Here is a 25022-nt window from a genome sequence, read left to right on the forward strand (position 1 = left end):
TAGTTATAAGGCTTTACACACATGCTAGGAGGGAACACAACAGATTAGGACTGTGCCCTATGGACATTCAGTAGCTAACGGCAAATAATAATCTTTGTCTTTGTGCACTGCTAGTCACATTCATGTATTAGCAAACAAAATTAATTTTCTGGCTTCCACCCCCTAGAATTTAGAGACCCTGCTGTTATCTTTTGTTTTCTACTGAGCTAGCTGTTACAGTACTTCTAGCAACTGTTGTCTATTTAATGTTATATTTACATGGCAAAATGTTAGTTTTAACATTCTCTATTAGATAACACTCGATAAAAACCTGTAGACAGTCAGAAAAGTTACCAAAGTTACCTCTCTGCTGTATTTTTATACGTTTGATCAAGGACTATTTTCTTGTATTAAATAGAATTCTCTAGTTCACTAACAATTTTGGTTCCTGCTACTTCTAATCTTAAGCATCAGAAATCCATTCATCATCCCTGAAAAACTGTTTACATTTTTCATATTACATTGGCAATTCTTTGTATTCTGAAATTCATTTTTCAAAATAGCTAGTATTAATTCAGTGAGTAAACTGCATTCTAATAATAACTGAGCAAAAACTAGCAGAACACTTGGCTCTGTTGAATTGTTTTTCTCTGTTTAACATGGTTCTAAAATGTGAGATGTTGTATGGTTGTAAAGTAGTTTTTTACAGTAAAAATTACAGTAAAATAAGTTTGTGGCTTTGTAATGTTGAAGTAGTACGGTAGTTTCAATTCACCTCATGTAAAAATTTCTTACGTTTCCTATTTAAAGTTAAAAGTACACAGTTTAAATCAGTATTTTAAAGATCCAAAATATAATGCCCATGTCTTGATACATGTGTGCAATCCTGTACACAAATCCTTATAAGCTGTTATGCAGGAAATCCAAATAGAAATACGGAAAGCTGAACAGTAATATCTAGCTCTCATTTTAACAATGTTTAATAATGTAGCTAAGATGTAATGGGAAAGTGTAGGTCTTGTAAGGCTGCCTTAGACTTTTTGAGTCACAAATTATTTAAAGAAGTATTGAAACTGTAATTTTGAGGGCCTCACATGGTTGTTTTGTACCTGTCAGTCAGTGGAGCTGCAGTCTACATGAGTGTGTACGTTAAAGGTAAACAGAATACTGTTCATATTTCCAGTTGGTTTTAATCAGATAAACTAGAACATCCAGTTTCATTCTAGAATGCGTGATTTTAGTTGATCACATGGCTGTGTGATTTGATACTCTATTGCAGATACAGATGATCTAGTTACTGCAGCCTTGGTAAGTGAGATACTGTGGATGTGCATAGATAAAAGCTTAATAAATTTGTAGATCTCATTTTAGAGAACTGTTACCAATTTTATAAATCAAAAGCCTTTCTGTTAAAACTGCTTGTAATACAGCAATAATAAAAAGTTTCTGTAGTTTGTAACTTCTAGTAAAGTTCTGGGTTGGTAACTAAAAGATTAATTCAAATTGGTCCCTATCTGCTGCTTGGATTGTAACTTTTGTTTAATTGTAGTGTCGATGAGTAGTTTAAATACGGGTTTAGAAAAATATGAAAAATGGAATTGATGAACTTCTATCATTAAACTATGCTTTTGCAGTCATTAAAAGAAACTATTGGTGTCATCTCTCTGTTAATTATTTTTTGAATGTTAAGTTAAATATTGCAGAAAAGCTGGCTTTTCTGCTCAAGTTAACATGTTTAACAAGACTGTTCCTGTTACATTCACAAAATTATTCCTTTGGGGGGGAATTTGGGTGAAGAAAGAAAAAAAAATTAAAAAGTTGCCAAACCAAGGAGCCTTCAGAATGGAACACTGCTACTTTCTTAACAACTTTAAATAAATTATGGACAAAACAGTTTTAATCAAATAATTCTACATAAAAAAGAACTAAATGTCAGTGTTTTGTTGTAGTTAAAGTAATAGTTCTTGGGGATGGGGATGTGAAAAATATTTGACAATTGAATTGCAGAATTTTTCTGAGGGAATTTTTTTTGCTTTTTCTGTCATTATCCTGTCCCAAGCAAAAACTTTACATGTGCCTTGAGTCATAAAACAAAGGAAGTAAGCCTAAAAAGAAGTTCAGAGAGGAACTGCAAAGTTCAAAAGTGTTGCAATTTAAGATGATTAATATTTAGGGGGGGGGTTTTAATGCATCATTTTTGAGTCCTGTAGCTGTTCAGATAGCCTCAGGTTCTGGAGAAATCTGACTAATTTAGCTTGTGTTTGTAATTTGCCCTCGTGTTTTGTATTACCGCTGTTAAAAATGTTCTGTGTCAGTGATGACTGATCTATAGCTGATGATAATGCTGATTTTTTTTTTTTTTTAAAGTGGTGCTCTTATATGCCTTTAAGCTGCAAACATGGGTGGTTATGACCCCAAATGGGAAACATGTTTGGTCCAAATATTATTTTACATTTTGACTTTGTCAGGCGAACTAAGAGTTATCCCTTCTGTTTCTTGTTTGTTGAGTCAGTTTTGGTCCTAGTGAAATCTTTATAAATAGCAATAATTTATTCTTTAGGTAATTGGTACAGTTGTAAGGTATTTGTATTTCTGATGCTCACTACGCTTTAACCTCGAGTATAGGACTGGATCTTTAAAGCCTGTGCAGCTTATAATAGTGAATTTATTCCAGGTAAGCTCATTGGTTAAAATGTTTTGAGTGAATAACCTTCTCACAGATGTACCACCAGTGGTGGTTTTGTCCTAGAGGTGGGCTGGAAAGTGTGAGATGTTCTCCTCTCAGAAGCTTCAGCCAGTTCTAAATCATGTGATTGAGCAGGAGTCATTTGTCATGATTGCAATACTGCTGAAAAATTTTATAACCCTTCTTACGAAGTCCTTGATATATTTTAAAATTTAAAATAAAATACTGCTTCTTTTGAAGCTTTTTGAAGTTAACATAGCATTAAAGCAGTATGATTCCTTTTGCTTTTAACGTACTAGCCCGTATCCTGGTATAGCTGACTCTCTGAATTGCAGATTTAGTAGCTTACGATCTTTCCTGAGTTTCGGTATCCATTAAAAATTAAATGCTTATAAGTCTATTTCCCTGATTTTTTTTATTTATTATTTTTAGCTTTTATTTTGATATTGTGTATGCACAGACAAAGAAAATCTTCTGTGTACATGCACTGTTTTCTTAATTTTCCTTATGTTTTATGATTTTAATCAACAGGAAGCTCAGATGACTTGAAAAAAGAACATACCACTACTGGCAAGTACTGTCTCCTGTTCTTGATTGAGGCAAAGTTTAAACTGTATTATTTTATTAAATGGTTTATGCAGGTCACATTTGGTTTTGGAGAAGAGAAGGCATTCTTGTAAATAGGCTTTGTATTCAAGTTGGTTTATCGCAGATGTTCCAAAAACTAACTGTCATCTTTCTAATTCTAGCAAGAGAAATTTCGTCAAAAAGGGGTGCCAACACCACTTGTATTTGGTATCAATGCCGTAGGCAGAGAGCCTGCCTTGGACATCAGTAATGTTAATAGTGAGCAGATCAGCGTGGAGTCAAGAACAGAGGGACATCTATTTCAAAACATCAGTTTCAAGCATCAGATGATGTCCTTACGTTCAGTAAGTTCAAGTAATGTAACAAGAAAGACAGAAATGCCTCCCACACAAATGTTTTCGAACCTCCCATGACAGTGACAACAGGGAACAAAGTACATCATGAGCAAGGGACAGGAGCAGCCCTGGGGTGTGGGTAGACAGCAAAGCTTGTTGTCTCACTTTCTGGTCAAAACTATTGTGCAGAACTGCTGCTGCCTTTCATCCTACACTGCTAGAAGACAGTTGATAACCCAGCACTGGACCCACGCTGCTGTTGGTGTGCTATTCTTTTGCCATCTTTGTATCATTTTTCCATCTCATCAGAATAAAAACCGTAGGGGGATCCTGGAAGCCTTCCACAGAAACATAGTTCATTTGGATTAATTAGTCCATTGTTTGGCTATCTTTGTTTGCCTTCTAAAAAGTCTAAAAATGATACCAAGCTTCAATGAATGAGTCACGTGCTCTTTCAGTGGGGGGTTGCTGTCACTACCACCCCTCAGTGAATCACAGTATAGTTTTAGGGATCTGTTCTTCTCTGATACCAATTCCCAGAGCCTTTGCTTTTTGGGTTACAGGAAATGGACTGTTTTGTAGTTTATATCCACTTTGCAACAGGATACTGTAGCTATTCAGGCAGTTCCTTAAGCAGCTCTTGAATCCAGGAATCTTACGATCCTGTTCCTTTCCTGAGTCATTCAGGTGCTTTGATGCAGTTTTGAACTCCTGGGAGGGATTCTGCTAGTTCTTGATTGGTTTTGTTTTGTTTTCTTTATTCTGACATGTGGGATCTTTGGTTTCACTGGTTCAGTCTAGTGAGTTTTGAGTCAAGTCTGCAATGGCAACTGTTGATTGACCTCCAACTTGGAAGATTATAACAACTAATCTGAGGTTACCCAAAATAAGGACCGTTGTTTTTATCCATAACAGTGTTTCTGTGTTGGTGTCATAAGAGTTTGTTTATACTATGAAAAATCCTATGTTGATGAGAGAGTTGAAATACAGTTTAAGCCTTGTCATGAAGAGTTCAAAATACAATATTCTGGCCTTGTTAAAAAGGTATCTAGCTAAATAAATAAATAAATAAGGCAACCAGCTGGCAACTGGACTAGTGCTGCAAGAAGTTGTTTTACTTGCAGCTATCTTAGTCATGCTATGGTTTTATACAAGTGGTTACAGTGGATCTTAAGGACTGTGTGGAATGAAGCAGCAGGATTCGCAAGGTTGAGTGGACAGTTTACATGTATGTCTGGTATAGCAACAATTCAGGGATGACCTTTACTGAAAAAAAAATAGTGTTTGGGAGCAATTGCTGTGTAAGCAAAAATGCAGGAAGCTGAAGAATTCTGCTTATTTGGTACGTTTTCCTAGGTTTTAATCAAGACGACAACACTGAGGGTTTCCTCTTGGTTTCAGCACCTGGGAGCTTGAAGTTGTAATTATTGCATAGGCTCTGCACTCAGTGATTTTTAAATTCTTCCAAAGTTAAGTAACTTTAAACTATAATGTGGATTTCAAAGAAGATATTGTCTGCAGACTTACCATTCCTGGTAAGCTACTTAAATAAAAGTTAGATCACTTTGCTTGTAGTAGAACAGGAAGAAATCCACAAATGGTTAATGCCTAACTTGCAGTGATTGATTGTAGAAAATGTGGGCATTTTTAAATAAGATTAATGTTTTTCAGTGAAAAAAAGTAAAAAGCTTTTGAAATCCAAATGTGCGGTTCCTTTAATCCAAAACGGTATTATGACTCCCTGATTTTTTTTCTAGATGACTCTTAATTTCTCTAGATGCAGTCTAAAAATAGAAGGGTAAATTTTTTAACTGCCCACCCTGGCAGTAACAGAGTCTTAGAAAATCAGTCACTGTTCTTTTGTTTTCCCATGCATTATCATGGTCTGCATCAGGTGTAATACAGTTACAAGTGACTTGCAGTAGTAAATGTAAGAGTAATGAGAGCCCTTAAAATTATACTAAATTTTCAGGACTTAAAGGAAAATATACTTAGGAAACAGTGTTGAAAGTCTGTGGCTGTAGTGAGGTCAGCCTGACAGAGGAGAAGAGGATTTCAGTTGTTCAATACCCATTAAAAATGGGGAACAAAGTCTTGTAACTATATTCATATATAACACTGGAAAAGTCTTTCTGATTTGAAATGAGGAATATTTCAGTGTAATTTTTAAGTGTTTATCAAAACTAATTAAGTAAATTGATTCTAGCGATGTAGATTCTTACTGATTTTCTTGAAAAATTTCTCTACTACATATTTTTACATTATTACAATATATTACACTATGTTCATGGGTTTTTTTCCTCTGGAAGAAAGTTCCTGTGGAAAGGAAATAGGAACCAAACTTTGAAACCTAAAATAAGGACTAAACTGCTTTTAATTTACTTTTCTACCCTTTGAGATGCCAGAAGCAATTTCCTCTTGAAGCTGACTTCCTTTCTGGAAATGATTTTTGTCTCCAACCATGTTGAGGCTCTTTTCTCATTCTTTCATTCTGACTAACTTGCTTGTTTCCCTCTGACTTGCTACTGCAGTTGAGTAGAACTTCTGGACGTAAGTAATTACAGACAAGTTTCTCTCTAACTTTCTTTTTCAGTTCTTCTCCCCCCTGCTGCCCCCCCTTACCCAGTCAGTCTAGAAGGACAAACAAAGCACTCTTGGTGTCCTCTGCAAGAGAGCACTGATAGGGGGCTGGCTGTAAATTGACGTGGCATGGAAAATCTCTGCTAGTTTGTAGCAGCTCTAACATTGCTGCGAAATCAAGCCCACTCTTACCAAGTTTGTAGCTTGAAATTATCACGGGCTTACTGTTTCTATATAGAAGATGAATGGAAAGTACCTTCGCTTTTTGATTTGGGAACCGTACTTTTTCTGTATTTGGATTTACGGCTAATAGAAAACAAAATCTAAGGGAATTATTTGGTGTGTCCCGTCCCGTCCCCCCCCCCCCCGTAGTGAGAGCGACAGATCTTGCTGCTCCCCCCCACCTCTTCCTGCGATTTAATCATTTGCAGATCTTGCCATGGGGTGCGGACTGAGAAAGCTGGAAGACCCAGATGATAGCAGCCCTGGAAAAATCTTTTCTACATTGAAGAGACCACAAGTTGAAACAAAGACGGATTCTGCTTATGAATATGTATTGCTGGATTTTACTTTAGAAGGTATCTTTTTATATTATATCTTTACTATTCTGAGAAAGCAAGGAATAGGATTTAACTTAGTTCTGTGTTGTTTGACTTACAGTAAATCTTAGATACTTTTATCAAACCTAGCCAAAATGTAAGACTTTTATTTTGAAACACAAATCATGACGAAGGTCCTCACTTAGATAAAATTACAATGGAAACTACTGAAGTATTTTTAACAACCAAACCCTCCAAATTACACAACTGTCCTTGTTAAGGAAGCTGGCTAAAAACTGTTAGAGATTTTCCTAGTTTCCTGTGAGTCAGATACTGCCATCCGTACTCACTTTGAATACTGGTTGTCTGCATTCAGTGTGACGGTTCCGAAAATACACTGTGCCTGGGCATTAATTGAATAACAATTTTTTAAAATGTGCTCAGCTTCTGAAAACAGGCTGTCATTGTCCTTGTTACTTTATGCAGAAGTAAGTCTGTTTCTTAGTTGTATACCAGCAGTAGTTTCCCCTCTTATGCCCACCCCAGTCTCTTGGTAGATATTTTAGTAAACATCTTAGTTTCATCTTACTGTTTTTTTCCAAAGGCTTTACACGTAGTTGTTGAATAGCCTTTTGAAATCGTGACCGAAATGAAACAAAATTTGTATGCGTAGCTAGAGGCAGACAGTGCTCTGTGGGATACTTCCTTCCCGAGGGTGTCCCGTCTCTAACAGAGCAACTCCCTGTTCCACAAAGTTGAAAACATAAACAAGCCCAGATGGCTGCCCTCTGAGAACACACAGCTCAGTTTTGCAGTCACTTTGTAGTAACTTGCATTTTGTAACAACCCAGTCTACTGGAAATTCTTAATAACTAGGATTTGAAGTAAATGCAATTACTAGAAGGGTTTGATAAAGGGAGAAAGTGTAAGTGCATGTCTTGTTACATTTTCAGGAACTTTTTCATAAAAACTTGGCCTCTGCTTAGCTTTAACTCTAAATTAAAGGGCTGTAGTAATAGTTTTATTTAAAATGTATCTGTCCATTGAAAAACTGCAAGATACTAATAGAAGCCACATTCTATTAAGTTACAGTACTCGACATCCAGCTGTATTTGTTGTTCTGTTTATTTACACATATAGAGTTTCTCACTGGCTTGTTCACTTTGAAGAAATTAAACTTTGTGTTGAGTAAGTAGTAGCGGTGATGTACTGGAAATAAAGCTATTTATTTAGGCTGCGTAATGCATACATGAGTTACCTACCAATCTACTGATAATAGGAAGGATACTAAAACTTAATTTTTTTCTTTTTTTTGAGACTGAAGAGCATTTAATGTTCTTAAATAGTCTGTGTTCTGAATAGTTTTGCTATATTTTAAAATAACAAGTTTCTGGAAGTGCTGTGTAAAGGATTTGTTGTAAAGGTGGTTGTGACTTTTAAGAAAAAGCACATCAAATAAGTGCAAATAAAGGTGCATCTCTTATTTTAATGCCCTATCACTACAGCAGTAAAGATTCATATTCTCCTGTTTAGTCTGATATTCAACAGTGTTTAGCTTCAGTGATTTACTGTGGAATTATGAATGTTAAATAAGTGAGATCAGTTTTAGATAGTTACTTAACTTTTTTGGTTTCAAACTGTAAGCAAGTGGATTTGTAAACACAGATATCTTTCTGTTGAATCGTTCTAGCTGTGTGTGTGTTTGACCTTAAAATATTTTTTTGTTTGAGGTCTCTAATCTTTAGAGCTAAGATCATGAATACAGAAAAAAAACGGTGTATATACTGTCTTGGAGGCATTTCTGAATTCTGTTGTTTATGAAACATGGGATTGGCTAAAGTACTGTGGGGAACTGGGGAATATGTTGGGCTTTTTTTTAATTATTATTATTCACACACACACACCCCCGCCCCAGTCAACTCACTCATATACTTGTTGCTACTTGAATATCCTTTGGCTAAATAAAACCGAAGTGAGAGCCTTTTATCACTTTAGACCAAAGTTAGTTTTCACTCTGCTGTCAAGTTGTGTGTTAGGTCTTCATGGCACTCTGTATCTGCTGGTTTCCCAAGCAAGATCTTGCCCAACATCTGAGATTTCTGTTTGCCTGAGTGACTTGTTGCCACTGGATCTGGCACCAAGTAAAACAGAAAATCTACACTTAGTATCCTTTACAGTAAGCTATGTCCTGCGTTAAGATAAAAGCATAGCAAGCATAAATGCATTAGTGTAATATGCCTTATTCTCTGCTTCATCAGATGTATGCTATGTGAAGTTGAAATGAGCCTGCTGGGGAGACTTTCAGGAGTCCTGATCTTCTCCCAAGCCATGATGCATATCAGGTCAACCATGCTGTAGTCTAAATTCGCTGGCTGGAGTCCCTGCGCATCTTAACTAGTTATCAGCAGTGTATTGTACCTTGGCTTCTCCCCTCCTGGTCCCCAAAATACTCCCATCCCTACTGTAAAAATAAGCTTTGAGTTCCATGGAGGTGGTTCTGCATCAAGAGGATCCCAAACAAGAAATTACAGCCAGTCTTTTATTTTGGTGGGATTGAATAGTACAAAGGAAAGGGAGCAGTGGACTCTGAAGTGTAACTTTAAATGCCTGTCAAGGATTGTAAATTCTACAGTCTCAATCATGAGGCATATCTAAGTTACAAAAACAGCTTTTAATTTTTGAGGTCAGTTTAACCATAAAGTAGGGAGAGTTTAAATACTCCTACTCAAGCAGAATGCTTATGCCTTTTCCACAACTCTCCTATTAGGGAAAAGAAGGAATATTGATGCAAGGGTATTTCACGTCGGCTCACTAAGATGACATGCTGTGAAGTTCTTGTTACTCTGAATAACAGTATGAATATATACGAAGTAGCTGTTTTGTCATTATCTTCAACATCGTGCATCTGAAGTTTACTATAAAGCTAGCAAGTTAGCTGTAGTTCTGTTATTTGTAAAAGTATTTTGGCTACCTGTTGACAGCTCATCAGGAAGGAAATTTTCTTAATGAAAAATGGTTAAGACATTTGCAAAATCAGTAAAGTGATGATCACGTTGCGTACATTCCTGCTTTTTTGGCTTGTGGGCTGTAGAGCAGTTATTGCTTCAATATATTATTTAATGTGTCCTGGATTTACTATGAGTGGAATCATGGGATAGAGGCATTACTAAGGGCAAAATATCACCTGTCTATGAAAGGGAGGGCTGTGATGTACTGTCTGCTTAAAAAAAAAAAAAAAAGGCAAGGTAGCACAAGAAGGTGCAACAGCCCTGTGCCTATGACTGAGAATGGCAGAGTTTACATTAATAGGTTGAGTTTGCTAGTTATCAGCAATAAACTGTCAATATATATATTGGTGATACTTTTTGGTAGTGTGCATTTCCCATGGTACACATTATTCTGGTTTCTCTTGATAGGTTTTCTGAGCTGTTAAGGCTCTTACACTGACAAGCAAAGGAGGCCTCCATTCCTGTTTCCCTTTAGTAAAAGTTGGTATTTAAAAGCATTTGAGTGTTGTAGAACATTAGTTTCTGGTTGGGTTTTGGGGGGGGGGGGTTTGTTTGTTTTAAAAAGCCCTCTGTAATGTATATATATCAGTATTACTCCCATTTTATAGTGGGAAAGCAGTATAGAGATTCATGTTTTACAGAACACATCACCAATAAACTGAATTAGAATTCTGCTGGTTCATTAGAATAAAAGATTTAGGCAAACTAAAGATTCATGTATCTGGTTTATGATACTTTAAACCAGTAGGATAGGTAGACTTTGTGACTTGCTGTGTTTTTTATAAAGTCCTTAAATTCCTTGCTGTTGACCACCTACAATATAGGGCAGGTAGATAAGAGGATGTAAGAACATGAAATTAACTCTAAAGAATATATTTACAAAGTGGCAAGTGAGATTTATGTAATTGCATTTATCTGTTCTTTTTTCTATTATTTTTTTTAAATTACAGAATCAAAGGAGAAGTAGTGTATTTAATTGTTTTCATTTTACTGTATGGTTTGAAAGGGAATGTTTAAAGCAGCATGTCAAAATGTTTGTACCTCAAAGTGTCGTGAGGTCACTTAATTCCAATTGAGGCATCCTTTAATACAGTTGAACACTGGTCTTAATGCACTGAAAGTCTTGCAAAGAGAGGGACCCATCGGAACACAAAAAAGTATGTCACTTGCAGCAAGGGTCACTGATAAAGACCATCAAATTCGAAGCCAAGCTGTCTTGTCTTAAGAGTTCGTGCCTGCAAAGGATGAAAATTTTGATGACGGCAAATATATGCTGGCAAAATTACTCTCCAGTTACTGTCTGTATATGAGTATTGATTTCCTGCTTTGTGGAGGCTCTGAGAACATCTACAGTTCCAGTTGAGGTTGAGGGGAACAGGAAATAACTGACCATCCGACTTACTGTGGCAGAATATATAATCTGTTACCAGTGTGGAATCTTCCTTTTCTCTATGCAAAAGCTGTGGATAAGACCATTCAAAAAAGGTTCTCCAAAAAGTTTTCCATTTATCTATGTTTCCCCCAATAGCTATGTAGTACCTAGCTGTCGTCTATTGATTGGAAATGCTTGTACCCACTCAGAGAGATCCTCCTTAGAAATCAGTGACACCACATAGCTTACATTAGGTGGCATGTACTTAAGTCTACTGGAAAAAGGAATTGGGACTATGTTAAAATTTCAACCTACAATCCACAGATCACTTCTAAGGGATCCAAAAAAAGTATTTAAGACAAACAAACCAATTGTTCTAGGCTTAAATTCATTGTACAGGAATTTACCTCACAACTAGGGTTGAAGGATACTGCTTCAGTATGTTTAAGGCTTTGGCTAGACATAATAGTTGCTTTGTTAAGTTCAGACCTATTGTGTGTTTAGATGTTGACGCAGCTCTTAAATTAGCTTGGCAAAGCTAGATCCAACAAAGTGTTGCCAAATAGATTAAAAATAGATCATATTAACTTGTAAAAATATGTACTTCAACTAGTTGAATACTGTTGAATCAGCTGTGAATCTGCTTTTTCTTGTATAAATAGAACTGTAGTTTTTTAGTAAATGCCTTGGGATAGATTTTGTGCGGTTTATATAAATGGAACTTACCCCAAAAATATATGGACATACACAGTATAATGTGCTTCTCTTCTGCTTTCAATGCTTTTAGCTTCCTCAAATCCAGAAGTTATCAAGATCAGTTCTGTGTTGGATATAGCATCTAAGGTGGAAGAATATTACAGCAAAGGATATGTTGTGGGAGCTGTTCATCCTATTATACTGCCAATTGGACGTAGAAGGAATTTCCCTGCAAGTCACATGTATCGAGTGGTACTTTCACGATTAAAATTAAGGTAACAGTGAAATAATTTTAATATATTGGTCCATTACTTAAGCCGTTTGTACTTGGATTGCTCAACATGCATAATTTGTTATCAACTTGAAATGAGCGCCTCAGAGAATCAAATAACTGTTCCTTATCTAGAAAGGTGAACAAATTAGTAACATTTTTTTTTAATTAACACGAAGCACACAATAGGCTAATGTTTACTTTGCCTTAATAAATGTCCAAACAAAAATCCAAAGTTTCTTATCATAATTTGTGGGAAGATAAATTGTTAGTTTACCCCTTTATTTTTAATACATCTTCATAATAAAGTATCATCTGTCTTAGAACCTGCAGCAAATCCAAGAGTAAACAAAACAGTAGGAGAGTAATAAGCTGCTTTAAATTCTTTCATGTCTGGTTTTTCTTCTTCATTTTCAAAACTTCTGTGTTTTCACTTTTCCCGTAAGATCATTACTCAGGGAAAATTACCTGTAAAGTGTGAATTACTTAGTTTGTCAGATAAATAGTTTATTTTTCCTTCTTAAGAAGGAAATAATCATTCTGTGATTGGGGGACATACAAAAGCTTGGTTGTGACACTGAGGGACAGTCAAGAGTTTGTGTTTATGTTCCAGCTCCACAGTCTTGTTTATTACTCTTGTTTTCATGGCATTGTATCCACCATGTGATCATAAAGAAAATATACAAAGAAATTTTACCATTAGTTCCTTTGAATGCAAAGAAGATAACCTTTTGTTCTTATTATGAATAACTAGAGAAGTGGATTTCTTATTGCATAAAGAGCTGTCATGCTTCCCCTTCTCTCCTGAGTCCTAGTGTGGTGCACAAAGGTTCTTTCATTTTCTTTTGGAAGACTGGAAGGGTGTGAGTTGGAAGATACCCCCTGCCACTCCAGTAATGCTTCTATAGAACATGGTTCATTTGAGGGAGCTTCTCAAACACTTTGCTTAAACAAGCATTGTCCATGGTATTTGCTGCTCATACAACTTACCTTTATAAATTCATCTGCAAACAAGGTAAATGTTGTCCATGTGGGCAAATGCTTGAGTAAGAAAAGCAGGATACTTGCTCTCTGGAGTTGAGGCTTCTAAGAGGTGACACTGCCAGCGCACAGCTCGCACAATTCACCTTATCCCTGTAGGTGTGGGATCCTTATGAAGTTGTGGTTTGAACTCTTAGGCTCTTGCCAAGGTGAAGGATGAGACCCTGCAGCCTACATTTGAAACTGTTGGGTGTAGGTTCCCAATTTCCTGTGCAGGTGCCATATGTACCTGTGTTGGTTTTCCTATAGGCAAATACACCTTCTCCAACTACTGTCTGGAAAGTTACCTTTTATATTTGAGTGTGTCTCGCTGATGTTTCATTCTAAAGCAAAAGATGGTGTGAAGGAAATGTCAAATAAAATCCCATTATATTATTGGTACACACCAAATATTGTTGTCTGAGTAATAATAACCTAATAACCTAGCTCACTTCAGATAAAACATGATGAATACTGTTCTTTAAATGGAAGTTAAAGCTTGTCGGATTCTCAAATCTGAGTGATTTAAACATTACCTAACCCAAAGTAATTGTTACTGCATTGTATTTTTAGTATTTGCCTACGCTGTATTTCATACAATAGCTGCAACTCTGCTTTAGTTACAGAAACGGAACAGCAGCATGTTAACAGTGGAAAAGTACCATTTCTATTCATAGTGTGTTTTCTACAAAACTGAATCTGTTTTGTGCTTGCTAAATGTATAGCTTAAATTTGTATTTTTTGCATTATCAGAGATTTTGGGGTTTATTTATTACAAAAGCAGGGCTGTTTGTCAATAAAGCTCAGTTTCCAAAAGATGCCTGTTAAGTCTTTAGATGAAATTCCTGTTAAATATTTATCTTCTTACCCTGACATTATAATACACAGTACCTGCCACTTTGTGTAAGAAACAGAACAAAATACCAAAACCCGCTGAGTTCTAAATAGAAGTATGAAGAAGCATTGCCAGGATTTCCTTCATAACTATTCCAAAAGAAAAGAATTCTATATGCAAGCATTTGCCCAAGTTAGCAGCAGACTACTGACAAAGACTGCTTTCTTTCTGTGTTCTAGCCAGAGGCATGCAGCACCCAGAGGACAAAGGCACCCCAGGCTGGTGATTGAGGAATGTCCTTTAATGTATGAAACACTGACAAATGAGGTAGTGAAAGAACTGTTAGAAAAGGTAATGGAGGGTTTTTTCAAACTTCTCTTGAGATTTTTATTTCTACTATACATGTAAGTTATTAGTGATTGATTTTTTTTTTCTAGTTTTGAGTTTTAACCTTAGTTTATTTTATAGAAGCTACAAAGTCTTTTCTTGATGCGAAAGGAGTTATTTTTCTTCACTAGTTGCTTTTTCTAATTTAGGACTTAGTACTGAGCCCTGTAAAGCTTTGGGAGACTGGCAATTTACACCACTGAAAGCAGAATCAAGTCCAAACTCTCAGCCAGTCTTTATAAAGTGTTTGTATGATAGCTTTTTCTGGAATTAATATTAAAAAAAAAATCTGTAGTTTTATGTTGTTCTGGGTTAAGTAAGGTATTCCTAATGAACATTAATATATCCAGTTTCTAAGAAAGATTTTTTTTTTTCCCATTCTTTAACTGAAATACAAAATGCACAGTAATTGTATTAAATCTTTACTTGGCACAGCTTTTGAAAATATTGTATAGTTAGAGAAAACTGAACTTCCACTGGAATGCAAGCTCTAGTTCTAGTTCTTTTTGTCTTTCACTTCCTCTGCAAAATTGAAGACTTACCGAAACAGGAAACCATTGTTATTACAAGAGTTAGAGGGATATCTTTTACATTAGTTGCCAAGGAAAGAAGTAGAGGAAAAAGCCTACTGGAGATCTTTAATGATCTTTGAAATTATCACAGAGTTGTTTTTAAAATTTCTAAATGGCTTGTTTTGAAATTTTCAGGTGTTTCAAATTTAAAATGGAATTCCATTACACATTTATACTGTATGTGTATTGCCAGGTTGGTTGTATAGCGTACCAGACAAACATTTAAAGGAAAAATACACTTGAAATTAGCAGTGCTTCAGTCTTGAAAGCAAATCTGGAACAGAAGTAGTAAGTGAAAATAATTTGATTTTTAAATGCTCCCAGTGTTTTAAAAAGACTGAGCCAGTACTACACTATAAAATTACCTTAAAAAAAAAAAAAAAAGATCTGAACCCATAAGAGTTTGTGGCATTTCAGAAAAAAGATTGTCCTATCACCTCTTTTCGTGCATGTTGCTTGTCACATTTGAAATTGTTTTGGTTGTCTTAGAAGCAGCAGCTCTGTATAATCACAGTGATTGGCATATCATATAATTGCTGTACATACATAATAGTGGTATAGATAGTAACACTTCAGTCTATCATGGTACATAAAAAGGGATTGTAGTACCGTCAGCTATGTGAATGTTATTCACTCTCTTGATTAATAGTTTATGAGAGTTAACTGGGTAGAGATCCCTCTCTCTGTGCCCTTGCTAATCCAGTACTTCCCAGGTGATTTCTTCTTTCTGGGCTGGGATTTCTGTATTTTCCTGGAAGGACAGGAGAGCTGGCACAAGGGAGCTTTTTAGCACAAGATGGCAGTGGAATCACCTTCCTAAATGGCAGCACTCCTTATCCCAGCAAACCTCCCCCCCAAGAACAGACACATCCCACAGGTGGCACATATTCTACAGTTGTATTTTGAGACTTCAGTGCAGCGAAAAAGACCCACCACTGGCTGAAAGCAGAGTTAAGAGGATTTTAATTTGCTTTGAGCTCCCTCCTTTCTCTCCGTCTTTACTATTCTCGGTAATAGTGAAGCTGAGTAGCCTCTAAGGGAACCAGGGGATAATGAATCATGTCACATGACAAATAGATATTTCTATAGTATTAATGGTCAGTAATTTTAGTATGACTGATATCACATGTTTAGAGAAGCAGTACTATTTATTGCAGCAGTATACTGCTTATCATTCAACACAGCAGGTAAAATACTTTGGATTTGTTCTAAATGAAGGATTTTGTGTACACTCAAGGCAGTACCAGTGTTGGCCACCTTATTTGGCCTGAGTCCAAAGACATGCTGGAAGACTTCCATTTACTTTGAAACATGGGCAGCGTACAAAGACAAGCCACCCCTACATATAGTACACTGTTGTGTCTTTATGTCCTTGAAAATCAGCAGTTTAGTTAAACAGAACATATATATAGAAGTTTTCAAAAAGTTACAAGCAAAATCACTTTGCAGATAAATTTCTGTTGTAAATACAGGTTAACGAAGCTGCTAAAAGAGGAAAGAAGTTTGTGGGATTTGTAATGCAACATTTTCCTCAAACTAAAGCCTGTAATGGAACAAGCACCGATGGAAGTGCAGAGCTGGAATCAACGCTGGGCAGAAGAAATAGGGAACACAGAAGAAAAAATTCTGATGAAACCTATAAAAACTGGAATGAAGGGACATTGAGTGGTCACTCATCTGAGAGTGGGATAGAGGAGGAAATGCAAGGAGAAAGCGGTCTGTTACAGGATACAGATTTCCAGTTTGGAAAAGAAGACAGCCCTGTTAAATCACAAAAAGGAGATGGTAATAAATGCTACTTGTTTATTGCAGAAATAAGGTATTTTATTGAGCTGTTGTTTTAAAAAGGTGTTGGAAAAAAGTAACACAACAGCATGTTCTATTGTATCAAATACTGGGTTTGGAAGATGCATCTTCCTTAAATGCATACGTATTTCTAAAAAAGTTGCCAGTTGAGGAAACAGAGGAAATATTTACTTTCTGCTCTATGTATGTGTGAACTGTGGTAATATATTAAAATGATATTTCAGTTCTCATATAGAATATTGTAAATGTACTGTCAAAATTCTAGTTTGTAGTTTAGAGAAAAAGGAAGAAACCCCTAAAAAAACCCCCAAAATTGCCCATAGTGTAATTCTCATTTTAAATGTGGTGCAAACAGGTAGCTTTTTTGCTTGATATGTGTGTAACAAATATGTGGCAGTAAAAATCTTTTATTTTAGAAGGATGCAATTGTTTTAAAACCTTTTCGTGAATGCGTATAGTTTTCACTTACTCTTAACATTAAATCATAAACATGTAATGGATTTCCAATAATATGTTATGTTTCCAGTTCTCCTGCCTGACTCAAAACTGACAACAAAGAGATGCCCTTCCAGCTAGAGCTGTAATTTGACGTGCTTCTGGCCAACTCACATAATGTACAGCAAACAAATCCGTTCATAATGGATTATTTCTGGTTAACATGCCTTCAAGAAGCGTCCTGAAAGAGATCACTTAAATTAATGCATTGACCATGAAATGAAAGAGGATAATTGTTACAAAATGAATTTACACTAGAGAAAAGTAAGCATTAAGAAGTTGTATAGGAAGGAAAAGTATCACTGAAAACTGTTGGTGCTGTGGTAGAAAATTTAGTTGTAGAAGAATCAGAGGTACTTAGTGTAGTCTGTGTGAGAGATTGCCTGAAACAGTGACTTCTGATACTGAAGCACTAATGCCTCCTGCTTTGCTAGGAAGAAAAGGTGAAAAGCAAGAAGTAATCTAAAGCATGAGAACTAATGCAAGATAGTACTGTGTAGAAAGCAGGCAGCGTGAAGCTTTCATGTCAAGATTGCATTTTGACATAATAGGTTCTTCCCTGATGGGCCAGACATGTTTTAATTGCTCTCAAAAGCAACTTTTTCACTTTCCTGTTAAGAGTTAGTCTACAAACTGGAGAGGGTGCTTGTCAGGATAATGACTCTAAGCACTGAGATAATCAATGTCCCTCTTATTTTTAACACTGGAATTAAAGTAGTTCTTGTACAACATGCTGAGCCCTTTATACCATGATCTATTAAAGCTTAACTCTTTCCTTACAGCTTGACATAGTGGGTTTGCTATATATAGCAGAATAGAAATCCTGTAAGCAAAAAGCGGAAAACTCTTGGTTCTGTTAAGGAGCTTTGTTTGTGGTGTGACTGGTGTGACCAGGTAGATTAGCAACCAGTGCATCCCCAGCATGCTGTGTTCTCAGGAAATTCTTCAAGAAGCTTTGGGCAAGAATATGCCAGGCTTCTCTACTACTAGTCAAATACTCAGTAAAGCTTTTGGAGTTCCTAAGACAAAGTTTATGAGAACTTAACCACCTTTCTTTGTAACTGTTGTATGTAGCCATAATTTTAAAAAATACCGATATGTATTTTCCAAGAAAGTCGTGCATGCATGTAGGTATGTACTGCCACTTCAGTATGCCATTTCTATTTAGGTCTGCTCAAAAGGTGCAAAACTGTGTCTGAGTTCTAGATGTGGGGGTCATAACTTAACAAATTTTGACTATTTATGCATATACCACTTGCAGAAGCAAATTTCTGATACACATGAGCAATTGAATAGTTGTATTGGGAAACTTGGTTCTTTTTTTCTGAAGAACAAATATATAAGTGATCTCACTTTAGTATATGGGAAAGGAAATGAAGGTTTGTCAGGTAAACACATTTATGCTAATACAACCACCTGTGGAGGTGGTAAAATAAAACTGTCTAGAAAGGAGAGTCATCTCTTACTGATAGAGTTCAAAATTTTGTCCTGAATTTACTCTACCTTACTCCAGGCACCTGATGTCACTTGCAGTGGGTGTGGTAACACTTCTCAAAACAAAGCAGGGTTCTACCAGTGATTGATTCAGACTGCTTTCAGTCCAAATCCTACTTTAGACATCTCCCTCTATTTCTGGAGCCCAGACACACTAGCATATTAAGTGGGGTCATCTAAACCAAATTCCTTTGTTTTGGCAATGTGAATACTTCCGCTTTCTAGAGGTTTGTTCGCATTGATTTAGGCTGCTCAAATGTCAAAGTATTAGACAATCTGAGAGCATTTTTTGGCAACTGCTTTGTGTTATTTCTGTGACATACATGTGGATCTATTTGTAGAATACATTTATATATCTAGGACTTCATAACTTGTCACCAGTGGTTTCCTAAGATGGTATGGATTTGTGAATTTTAATTTTTGATGAATGCTTGTTTATGACTCTGGTTTTGTAACAGCACTGTATTAATGCCTAGATATAAAAAGCATTTGAGGATATGCAGGTTTTGTGTGCTTAACTTGCACAGTCATCAGTTATTATGTGGGAAACCCCAGTAGGCAACTAATTATACCGGTACTTCAGTAATCTTCAGAAAATAATGGGTAAAAATCAATACTGTACAAGGCATTCCTAATATTTAAAAGTTTAGAAAATTGTCTTTAATCTTCAGTTATAGTAATTTCAAATACTTGTAGTCAGAAGTTCCATGAGTAGCAGAAATGAAGCCTGTTTGCACTGGGTTTTTCTTAGCTCTGTAGTATATTTTCTCTATGCAAAACCCACCTGCCTAAAAGGTCCAGTGACAACCCAACTGTAATGTGCAAATTTTTTCTCATATCCCAGAGTGTACCCACTGTCACACCTTGTCCTGAGTGTGTTTAGGGCTCAAGCGGAGTACAGTCACATCAGGAAACAATTCTTAGAACTGTTGCTTAGAATTAGAAAACCACATTGAAATAAGAGATTAATAATATTTTTATTTTGGAGCACTGTCTTGCAGAGGTTCATTCTTCTTCCGTTTTCTTCTCTTAGACAAGCTATATACAGTCTTCAATGTTTTTGATGATGATTCTACCTGTTGGACCTATCATGAAGGTGTTTTGTCTATGAAAGTAACAAGAAAGGGACCAGTTATTAGTACACTGGAAGCAGACTGGCTAGAATTAACCACATTTTATTATAAACAAGGATTGTCATTAATTGATTCTTTTGTACACTGGGAAACTTCTAAAGGTGAGTACTGTCCCAGAATATCATGAAGCTTTTACTTGTTTATGTAGAACTACATAATTTGCAAAAAGTAGATCATATTTTGCTTCTTGGTGTGGAGGGAAATATGTAAACATGTTCAGATAGTCATTGTAAATTTATAGAATCTGATACCTGAAAAGGGAATAACTTGTTTTCTGGGCGGTTATAGCTCTGAATAATTGAAATTTCTGCTTTGTTTTATCAAATTGAGGCTATCCAAAGCAGGAAAGTAGTGTAGTGTTATAATGACATAAATCCTTTGTGCTAGTTCTTTTGTCTTTGGGTTTTTTTGGTTGTTTTTTTTTTTTTTTAAGGAAAAGATAATGGGGAAAAAAATCATTAGATACATGTGTCACTGGTGTTCATATTCTGCTGCTCACTGTAGATACTGTGCTGCACTCTGTTTAATATTTCTAATGAGTCAAAAGAGCACCTTGAGTTCTCATTGTGCTTACTGTGCTGTTAGATCGAAGTCAGACTTTTGGTGCTTCCTGCTTTCTCCAGCTCTTTGCTGGGCTTAAAAATTCTTTCCAAAACACCAAACTGCATTAAAATTCGACTGTTGATCCTGAAGTTTCAGGATGTTGCTGCAGGTTGTTTTGGTCAGATGCAGACATATGCAGAGAGTAGAGAAATCTGGTTTTGTCCTTGCCCTCAACTGTAGGCAGATCCTCCAGGACTTTTTCACACAGCTGGGAGAGAGGTCTTCCCTGGTCCCTCCTGCTTCTTGCGCTCTTCTGCAGGAATCTACCAGCTCAGTTAACACTCAAATTGTTACGATGATAGAGTTTCAGGCCACAGGATTTTCAAATTTTCATCTTTATTCTGCCAGTTTCAGTTCAATCTCAGTTTTTATTCTGGAGGGATCCTCCTAGCTCTTTCAGAGTTCCTAGCCTTCATCCTCCTGATGAACAGACACAAGCCCAATGTCAGCAGTGCTGCTGCTGGCCCAGGCCCATCGCTGCACACCCTGCTGAGCCCAAAATCCTGGGCTTTGGCAGATCTGTGAGACAGTGCTGTACCACTGCTGACAACAGGAGAAGTTCTTTATTGGCTGAAGTATTTTGAACTCTAAAACTGTTGTTGGTAAAATATGTAATTAAGAGATTCATTTCCATTTGAACTGAATTTGTCTGAAAGCCAGAAATTAGAAGTGTTGCAAAAAATAGTATGTAGCTACTGTTGTGCAATTACTTGAAAATAATGTGAAGAAAATGGTAGTACCCTAGAGTTAGGGGAACAGTCCAAGAGAGTCTGACATAGTTAATCGTTTCAGAATTTGTTCATTATTGTGATAAGTGTTGTTTGATAGCAAACTTGGAATTTTTACTTCGCTAGTGTGATACTTTATCTTTGGTTGGATTTGTTCATGTCTTCCTTGTACAAAGTTCGAAGTTGTTGGTGTTCCTTTAGAATTGCTTATGGCAGTTCAGTGTAAGCAACCAAAACGCAGGGCTGCAGTGGAGAAAAGTCTTGTAAAAAGTTTGTTGAAAAGGTTTCAGAGACCTTAAACAATTTTTGCAATACTCAGGCTGATTATCAAGTGCAGTAGTTTACTTAATAGTGTATTAAAGTGGCTTTCGTAAGTCATTTTACATCTGCTTCTTACATGAATTATACAAGGAGGGTAGAATTACTGGGGTTTTGAGTAGTTTTTATATTTACTATATGTCTTATTTCATGGTGTTTTTCTGATATTCTGATTTAAAATAATATGTTTTGAGCATCCCTTTTGTAAGGCTTGGATTAGTGAAGGGCTTAAATTAAAAGTTTAAAACATAAAAGCTTTGGAAGTTAGATGATGTGGGTTTGTCAAAAATCAAACCCTGAAAATAATGAGAACTCTTCAGTTTTTGTTGTTCTCAGTAGTTTAGTTTTGAGTGTGAATCATTGCATTTCTGTAGCTCTGCAATAATGTAAATTTAGTGATTGTCAGAGGAACGCAAGCGCATCAACATCGCTATACTTACCTCAGATTGAATTTGGCAGTTAGTCCCTCTCAAACTCCATATTTTGTGCATATAAACAGTCTAATGGTGCAGTTTGTATTGGTCATCTTTTTTTCCTATTTAAATTATAATTCCCATCTATTGAAGTCAGTGGAAGAACAAAGTTTCCTTTGGGGAGGAGAGGTGAGAAATCAGACTCCTAGTTTTCAATACAAATTTTTTAGAGCTGGAAAATAACTCTCTGGAGATATGTTACAATTCACTGAGGGGTGTTTTTGGCAGCTGTTGAAATTAATCTTTGCAGCTGTTGTCCAACAACAGTTTTACAGTCTTCCCATTCCCCTATAGCTGTCTGCTCTTCTCTATGTGAATAACTATCCCATCTTTAATACCCAGGTTATGACTTATTTAGGGATTTCATGCTGCCTCTTTGCAGCAGTTGGTGCTTCTTCAGCCCCACTTGACTGGTATGTGTTTCAGTTAGACTCACGAGTGGGACGCTGCTGAATTAAACTGGATGTATTCAAAGGCACAGCTCACTATGGGGATGGAATTCTGCAGCTGACCAAGTGTCTGTAACCACAGTAAGAAATTAATTTAGCTACTGAGTTCTTAAGCTAAAATGTTTGTTCTTGAGGTGAACATCAAAGAGTTTTATAACCAGATGAAAGTTTGGCATCCACAGAGGGAAACCTAAAATGCTTTTTAGGGGAGAAAAAGTATTCAAGCACTTGCACTTACTACTAGAATTACTTCTTGTATTTCTGCATGTGCATCTAATTGTCATCTTCATCTCACTTCTGTTTGTTTGCTTTTAGACTGTGAGGTGTCTTTAGCCATAGTTGTCCTTTTATACAACTTCAGTGAAATGAGCAAATTTTAGCTATTGTTTTAATAAAAGTAAAAACACTGGATACAAGTCAGGCAGCTGCAGAAATCCTCCTCTGGTTTGGACTCTACAGATGTTCTGCAGAGTCAGCAGAATTCTGTTGCTACCAGGATCAAAATGCAATACCCAATTTAAGTTAGGAGGAAGTTTTAACATAAAAATAATTTTTTTTAAAAAAAGGTCAGTTCTTAATAATTACCAACTTCTGTGTTCTGCTGCTAAAAGAGGATGCAGTCATAAAAACAATCCAGGTAAGTTCTCTTTTAGGCAGCCATTTGGATCATTGTAGCATTTCCTCCATTGGTAGCTGCCTTTGAGGCTCTCATTGTCATAGAAGTACCTAAGATTAGTAGAAGTGCTGTGGCAGTATTTTTGCTTTTTCTGGTTTGTGTTATCTCTCATGCAGCACTTTTTTTTTTTTAACTTTTTTTTTTTCGTACTGATACTAACAGAGATAAACTATTATAATTGACAGAATGGGGAGGTGAACCAGTTAGCCACACATGCAGCTTTTTCAACAGAGGTGATTTTTGACATGGTACATTTAATGAATTATCGGTTTGTCTCAAAATACCACTGAGTGGAGGTTTCTTGTGTCAATAACTGTTTAAAATTGAGTTATTCTGTCGTGTTTGAAAAGTGATAGAAAAAGAAACATTCTAACATGCTGTAGGTGGACTGCCCATTTTAAGTATCTCCCTGAACACTGAAGAAAGGTCGAAGTCCATGAATTTATAAGATTCAGTATTTATGAATTATTAGGAGCTGTGCAGATATTCACGTGTTTCTGCCTGAAGCCATATATTAAGTTCCATGTACAATCACATTCATAGAATCATGGAATGGTTTGAGTTGGAAGGGTTCTTAAAGATCATCTAGTTCCAATGCTGCTGCTGTGGGTAGGGACACCTTCCACTAGACCAGGTTGCTCAAAGCCCCATCCAACCTGGCCTTGAACATTTCCAGGGGTGGGGCATCCACAAATTCTCTGGGCAATCTGTTCCAGTGCCTCACCACCCTCATATTTATGTATAATCTAAAAATAAAATAACATGTCCAATATCTCTACAAATGCGTGGAAGAGATATATATGCATGCAAGTATCTAAATAATCATAACTCAAACTACATAAATTTGCTACATGCAATCTAGTAAAAAATAGTATGAATAAATAGTTGGTATTTTATGGTACATTAACAAGCATGCTCAAAAAAACGGGAATTCCTGGTTTACGTAGCACAACTTCTGTGCCAGTCTGGTCAATTTTTAAAACCAGACCAGTTGTGTTCCGTAAGTTTTCTTTGTTTGCTAGGTGTTTTTTTTTTCTTCAAGTTTATCTGCCTTCCCTGAAGCTGTGGCAAAAACAATCATCTCTTTCCAATATCACACAAAGAGATGCAGAGGATTTAAATCTGATATTCTGAGGATTACTTAATTTTACTGTTCGAATTTAGTTTAAGTTTAAGATAGTCAGCTGTTAAGGTACATCTGCACAAAAGGCTTCCCGATGGCTCTTAGGAGAAGCAAAACCAGAAAATGAACCAATATTAGATGCACAGCCAACCGGATACTGTCAGGCTTCAACAAGTGAGTCAGGGAGTTGTGCTCTGAAACTTCCTTCCCATCAGGAATCTTCCTACAATTACTTCTGTTTCAGGCTCTTCCTGTGGCCATTTATGTATTTATTTCAGTAACAGTAGCTAGGCTTTACACTTCATGCTTCATTTATCTCTATGCTCTCTTCCACCACACCAAAAGCCACATTTATTGTCAGGCATACAATATTGAAGTTGAATAAAGAGTTTGTGCCCATCTGCTGCGGGGTATACGTTGAATACAGGAAACTGGAATTCAGATTCGAGCATGGAAGTGGCTAATGCTTTTGAGAAAATGAAATGGTTCATAGTTCAATTTGTGTAGAAAAAGGGTTTTGAATAATAAGTTGACTGGCATACTTCATCAAGTTGTAACTAGATGCAGAAATAACCACAAATTTGAGTTATTTGCTGTCTCAGTTCATTTTATTTTAGAGGACTGCTCAATGAGAAAAAACAAGCCTATGTGTACATCTCAGTAAGGGATCACCCTAAAACTTTGTAGTTCAGTTTATATTTGTTTTTATGTTCACAGGGGACTATTTGCCCAAATCTTTAGAAGGATTATTTATCTACGAAGAAGAAGGTGCTGGGGTTCCAGGTTCTAACAGGAAAGGAAATGATGCAATAGTTGTTGAACAATGGACAGTCATTGAGGTAAATTGGTGATTATT

At 36.3% G+C, this 25022-nt stretch overlaps 1 protein-coding gene across 4 annotated transcripts in view; it reads left to right on the plus strand.

Moving 5' to 3' along the window:
• The first annotated feature begins 6010 nt into the window (after positions 1–6010).
• Positions 6011–25022, plus strand: part of RFTN2 (raftlin family member 2) — a 37510-nt gene continuing 18498 nt past the window's right edge. For 2 of the 4 annotated variants that reach the window (XM_072873865.1, XM_072873866.1), the window contains exons 1-6: positions 6273–6746; positions 11875–12058; positions 14149–14260; positions 16341–16653; positions 19697–19897; positions 24884–25005. In XM_072873865.1, coding sequence (XP_072729966.1) covers positions 6608–6746; positions 11875–12058; positions 14149–14260; positions 16341–16653; positions 19697–19897; positions 24884–25005 — 1071 coding nt within the window. In that variant the 5' untranslated portion in view covers positions 6273–6607. Of the gene's footprint in view, positions 6139–6269; positions 6747–11874; positions 12059–14148; positions 14261–16340; positions 16654–19696; positions 19898–24883; positions 25006–25022 lie in introns of those variants that run through there. The other 2 variants (XM_072873864.1, XM_072873868.1) reach the window with 2 other exon arrangements.

This window comes from Ciconia boyciana, chromosome 10 (assembly GCF_034638445.1).
Source record: "Ciconia boyciana chromosome 10, ASM3463844v1, whole genome shotgun sequence".
Classification (NCBI taxonomy): Eukaryota; Metazoa; Chordata; class Aves; order Ciconiiformes; family Ciconiidae; genus Ciconia; species Ciconia boyciana.